This window comes from Varroa destructor, unplaced genomic scaffold (assembly GCF_002443255.2).
Source record: "Varroa destructor unplaced genomic scaffold, Vdes_3.0 BEIS01000002.1, whole genome shotgun sequence".
Lineage (NCBI taxonomy): Eukaryota > Metazoa > Arthropoda > Arachnida > Mesostigmata > Varroidae > Varroa > Varroa destructor.
In genome coordinates, this window is record NW_019211455.1 from 11876939 (window position 1) to 11882932 (window position 5994).

A 5994-nucleotide genomic window follows, 5' to 3' on the forward strand; every position below is an offset into this window, starting at 1 on the left:
CTATGTTTTCGGCCTTAAAGATGAGTGATTTCAGGCTACACTGTACTTACTACGTTCTTACCATTCTAGCCCTTTTTGAGAACGTAATGGAAGATTACGCACAATCGTGCCCAAAGGAGTAATGTCTACCTAGCGTGACCCGATTAGTGTACATACGACCAATAACGGGCGGCCTTTTTTTCGCCGAGACTACAGCCCACAAGTTCTCAGTTCCTCTAATATACTTTACTCCTATAATTGACTAATAGTACCACAAACTACTAGTGGAGTACATTTATTGAGAAAATAATCGGTTCACATAACTATTTAAGAGTACTGGATCACCCGATCCTTCACGGCTCTCGCAATGCGGAACTTTTTTGCGCGGGTTGTCGATTGTACTAATTCACTTCTGCTCAGCACAGCTGAAGCATAACTGCACGACCCAATGGTCACATTATATCCACAGGCAATTTAGACAATGGGCATGGAAGCCATCGTTGCGATACCGCATTGGTTGTTCTTGTTACGGGACATCATGATATAACCGTAAATGCCCCAGTCTTTTCCCCACGAGTTCTTAACCAACCAAAAATCCTTGCTCTGAAACTGCCTCCCATAGCCAACAACAAGAACGCCATGATCGAGCTCGGTGGAACTGCACCAGGGAACGTTATACACACCGCCGCGGTAAAATTGAAATAGCTTCGAAGATGCATCGATCGCAACGGAGACTGGTCCCTTCGTACCCACGACTTGACGAAGCGCTTCCTCATCGCCAGGTTGCACATTAAAGTAAGCTTTAATGGTAGCACCAATCTGCAGGGCGCAAAAATAGAACACAGAATTAAAACAAACACAAACATCCGTATTGGATACAGTTATTAATAGTGTGGATGTAATAACTAACATTTTTTTAGCGAGTCCTATTTCAACCATATAGCCTGGCTCTTTGGTCACTGTGAGCTTCGAAATTGTATAAAAACGTTAATAGTAAGCTATTTTAACTGCCATTTTTCTAAATTTTCAGTAAAATTGTTTGGACTAATTAAGAAATGCGTTATGAGCTTCAGACACATGTAAATTCACGATTTCACGGTTTTCACCTACCGATTTGGCATCGTAATGGCATATGCCTTGCCTAGAAATGTACGGATAAGCGGCCTCTGTATCGATACCTTTATTCTCCTTAACGTACTGAAATGCCTTATCCATCCAGCCACCATTGCACCCATTGTTACCTTCCGGCGTTGAACAATCGACCAAGTTCTGCTCAGACAGAGATACTAACTTTCCAGTGGACCTTCGATTTCGACCGTGGATGGATTTAATACAAATAGAGTCAGGATAGGTAAAAATACATAAGATAATTCTCAACCCTTACAAATATACTTCGATGTTTATCGACTTAATGACTGTAAGCTTATTTACTCTCGATCCGTGCAAATGTACACTGCATGACGTATGCAAAATGGTAGAATATATTGAATGAAAGCGTTTATGTCTTGCACCATCTATACCTAAAAGAGTTTGATTTAAACAAATCTTCAGCACTGACCTAAAGTGCTGTCCCTCCAGCGAACCAACAGCTGAGAAGGCCCAGCATGAGCCACATTGGCCTTGGTCCTTGACATCCGTCACGTATCCCTTGTCGCGCCAATCGATCTTGTCCGGCACCTCCTTGCCGCCGCCGCCGCCGCTCCTGATAAACGTGTAATCCGCTTTCGACTGCGCTCCCTCGGGTACGCGGTACCCGAGATAGATCCTTTTGTACTCCTTGTTTGTCTGTCATAGCCCAAGGAATTTTTGTTGTCATGAGAGCTGAACAAGTTGTGAGACCTTTATGACATACAACCGAGCATTAATGTGGAATATCTTAAGAGTGTCGGGAAAAAAAAACCTTTCTGGCTTCAGTCAAGGATGAGTTACCAATAAAAGCAATTGAGCAAGAAGCAAGAGAAGATAATTGCTTCTACGAAAAAAACTGTATGGGTCTCCTAATCGAGCTGATACGATCTACTATCCAATTTGGCAGCTGAAGGCACAGCCGTCTGATCTTTACCAGATCGCCGAACTGATTCATGCCGAGCGTGAAGTTGAAGTGCTTTGGGTCAGCGTTGTGCATCGCAATAAATCTGTAACTTTGTTCGAAGATCATTCTCCGCATAAGCTCATCGTGAACATTGGCGTAACTCCTGTTGTACTTGACCTACGATAATAGATAACATACGAATGGAATTTTTAATACATAGTACATTATCTCATATCTGTCATTGTAATGTTGTTTATTGTAGTTTTTTTTTTGAGTACTTTGCCAATGAAAGTGATTTAGTATTTTTTTAGAACTTGTGTAGAGGTAAAATGCTAATTATATAATAGAGATAACGTCAAACGAGATAGCAGCCACGTATGTCCTAATCATTATTACTACACAATGAGGATAACATTGAACAACGGGCAGCTATTTATTCTTTAATCTCTGCAGCCTAATACCTTCTCCACAATATCGTTCGTTCCACAAGCCTTGTCGTGCAGCAGGACGCATTGAAAACATAACACAATTTTCACACTTATGACATGTCAGAGCGGACGATGCTGGTGACTGCCCCAATGTTCCCTAGCGATGAAGAGGTGCCATTTCTAAACGTGGAAAATCAGCACACTTATTGCTGTCGGTTTACCGTGCTCCTTAAGGGGTCGCCTCGGGTCGCAGGGCAAGCTCGGCCCCAGTGACCGTTGGTGGGCAAAGGCAGACGATAATAGTCAACACCGCTAATTTTTCGGAATGAGGAAAAACTAATGACAGCCGAGAGCGACATCGGACGCGAGGCAAAAATCTAGTAAATAATCGAAACTACAGAGTAATTGATATGGCTGTCTTTACGGTGAAAATCTAAATTGTGGATTTATTACCTGCAACGTGTGTGCGGCAAGAATTTAAGACCTTAGATCTTAGGTTCTCCCTATAGGACACTTCCAAAAAAAGAAGGTTCTCTATGACATACCGCTATAATTAGAAAATAAGGTAAATTGCTTTGCAGATGCTTTCTTTTCTGTAACTCAGTTCCATGGCGCGATTTGGAATGAATAAGGCCTGACTAGAATGTGCAATCGTCCTTCTTTCTTCATTTAGACACGCACGTTTTCTGTATCCCATGTTCCTTGAAATGCACACTGTATGTGCAGTGTGCATGTAGCAGCCGGTTGGTAATAATCAACGGCCAACTATTCACTCTACACAATTTTCTATTACTTTTATTGATCTTACATATTCATTTGAATCAGAAAGGTTCCGGAACTGAAAAAATATCAAACAGTTTAGCTTAATCATAGCTGAGTCGAACGCTATACGCTCATACCCAAGTTACCAGTTCCAACTACAGTTGACAGGAGCTAGAATTAAGTTAATCAATGTTTCATTGCAATCTCATAGCCGTATATAAAATAATTGTTAATATGTAAAGTGTCTATATATAAGTTATGGAAAGATCTATTTTTATGGATCGACGCGTCTCATTCATTATCACCGAACGAAAGCTGATTCGGCCTTGCAGCGCGCTGTCTAACAAGATCTCAATGGATGCACTGTTGTTAGTCTTGATAAATTAACCATTAGATATGGAGTTTAGGCCAGGCAAAGTCATGGTATTTGTTATGACACAACGATATACTTTAATAGATGGCGTAATATAATTCATATTATAATAGTTTATACAAAGCACGTATTGATACCATGTCTGTAAATAATCGTTTTATCATGACATATCGTCCTGAGACGTGTTATGATAAAACGATCATGTCGGGCTGGAAAGCTCAGCAAGTTTTCGATGTGAAGATACAAGTTGGAAGGTTTTAAATCGCGCACCGACTTCGTGAAGGGCTGTTGAACGTGTTTCTATTTCGGCCTGTTGCAGATCGAAAAAAACTCTTCGTTTAATTGGTCAGTGTAGACGATTGTTAGTCCGGCTATGACACGAAGGTGTATTACGGATATGCCAAAAGCTAAATTTAAGAAAAGAGTTTTTCAAAGGGCGACTTCAGATACAATTATCGCCGGCAGGTAACTTCATTGCCAGCCGAGCAGCCGGAAACGATTATATCGAAGATCTAGAATTGACCTAGACATTCGTCAAGTAGTTAATTTTCGATGTAGGGATTGATCTACTAATATTGTCTACGTACATAATTTAAAACCAACGAATACCCTTCAAGTCTGTTTTGTTCTATTTTGAGCTCCATACAAACGAACTTGAACAGATCAGATCAGATCAGATCAGATCAGATGTTTTCGAACTAACCTAGTGTGTAGGTCTAAGGTTTATTCGAGTGGTATTTAGGCTCCACAACCCTTTCAGTTTCGATGTACTTTGGTAATTATTAAAAAAAACGTAATAGCACAATATTTTATAAATGGATGCGCACCTTGAAGTCTTCCCAAGGTTTATCTAAACGCGGATCTGGCTGTCTTATCGCTATAGCCAATGCAGCAACGCAGAGGACCAGCAAATATACCTTCATCCCGGCTTGACCTGTTGTTAAACAGAAGGCAATTTCGGAATGCTCCTTATATTAGTTTAAACTATATTTTTTGATGGGTCTAGCAATGACTAGTTGGTGGATATGGATCTAGTTTCTTGTAATCTGACCTCAGTCTTCAACAACTCTTTTAAGATAATATTGTTTCACTTACGTTGTTCAGTAGTCCGACATTAAAGTTTGATGTATTCGAAGGATCTAGCTCTTTCGACACACACTGAGTATCTGTGTAATGTATATACTTATGGAGCTATAGTCGCGCGACGAATGGTTCCAGGTCGCGCTTCAGGTCAACAAGCTGTTTCCTAAACGAAGCGCTACCTGAAGGCAACATAACTATAAGAAGTAATGGCAAAAAATTGGAACAATGCACCATAATCGTGTTTCGAAAACTGCTAAATTGGCGGTGAATAGAAATCAAATGATGACGATCCTGCTGCTCTTCAACTATTCTTTTGCGAAACCTGTAAGAGGTCCTGTTAGACCTATCATTCATCAACAGTTAGATAGGCCATATCACGGGAGCATATAACTTATTTGACAACATTAGTTAACTAATTGCTACGATACGCATTTACAGCAGGACACATAACACACAATGCAAACACCGAGAGCCTGCGTGAGTTCAGTAGTTTCTTACACGACACCTTACCTCATTGAAAACAAGAACGCATACAATCTAGCTACTTCAAGTGATTGTCCAGCCTAGACCGCAAACGTTCGATGAGGTAATAGTTAGTTTACAAATCGCCTGATTGTCTGTCTCACTTAACCGGATTCGAGGATGTTGGCGTCGATTTTTGTCACTGATGTAGATACCCTGATAGTTGCCGTTCCTCATTAGTAGTAGGTTAAACATTAATTTCAAGCAAAAAATTCGACATACGTGTAAAATAGCGACGATAATTATCAAAAAAAAAAAAAAAAAACACTACCACCAGGCGTTTTTCAACCCTAGATAAAACCAATCGAACGAATCATCACATCAAACTTTACCGATTTCGACTCACGGAAGCTGTTTGGTATTATTGTTAGCAGGTACAAGTTGTACCTGTAGCTGTAACAACGTAAAACTGGCAGGTTTTAGAGTCGACGCCGATGAGAACGTAACGGCGGCCGCGGCGATGGCGTTTAGCGACAACTGCTTGAATGGAAACAGCCCGAGGAATCGACGCCGATGGATTTTGCGCTTGGACAACCTTTATATAAACTCGAAATCTCCAACGAGAACGACTTGCTAGACAGCGCTCTTTTGTGCCAACGTTGGAAATGGAAAGCAAGTGGGTTTATTTACAATTCCGGACAGGACTCTGGCGATGATATGCCGATAATGATGCAGTTCGGTCATAGTCCTGTTTCTAATTAAGTCCAGCTGGTTCGTCGATGTTATCTCAGGAAGAGTGTCGATTTCACGTCAGCCCACGTTAACGGACAAAAGAAACGAGACGGATGAACGCCCCGATGGTATGTAAATGTGTT

General features: G+C 40.9%; 1 protein-coding gene across 9 annotated transcripts; it reads right to left on the reverse strand.

Annotated features, from left to right (window-relative positions):
- Positions 1-258: 258 nt before the first annotated feature.
- On the reverse strand, positions 259-5742 carry LOC111244088 (digestive cysteine proteinase 2-like). Of its 9 annotated transcripts, XM_022790706.2 has the most exons (8): positions 5512-5726; positions 5168-5335; positions 4670-4836; positions 4402-4508; positions 2042-2188; positions 1538-1764; positions 1090-1282; positions 259-798 (listed from the first exon to the last, which is right to left on the reverse strand). In XM_022790706.2, the coding sequence occupies exons 4-8, from the start codon at positions 4495-4497 to the stop codon at positions 454-456; spliced, it is 1008 nt and encodes a 335-aa protein (XP_022646441.1). In that variant the 5' UTR covers positions 4498-4508; positions 4670-4836; positions 5168-5335; positions 5512-5726; the 3' UTR covers positions 259-453. The 9 variants fall into 9 exon arrangements, with proteins under 9 accessions (XP_022646441.1, XP_022646443.1, XP_022646442.1 ...); XM_022790708.2 differs by lacking the exon at positions 4670-4836 and having other exon boundaries at positions 5512-5727; XM_022790707.2 differs by lacking the exon at positions 5168-5335.
- Between the last annotated feature and the right edge of the window lie 252 nt (positions 5743-5994).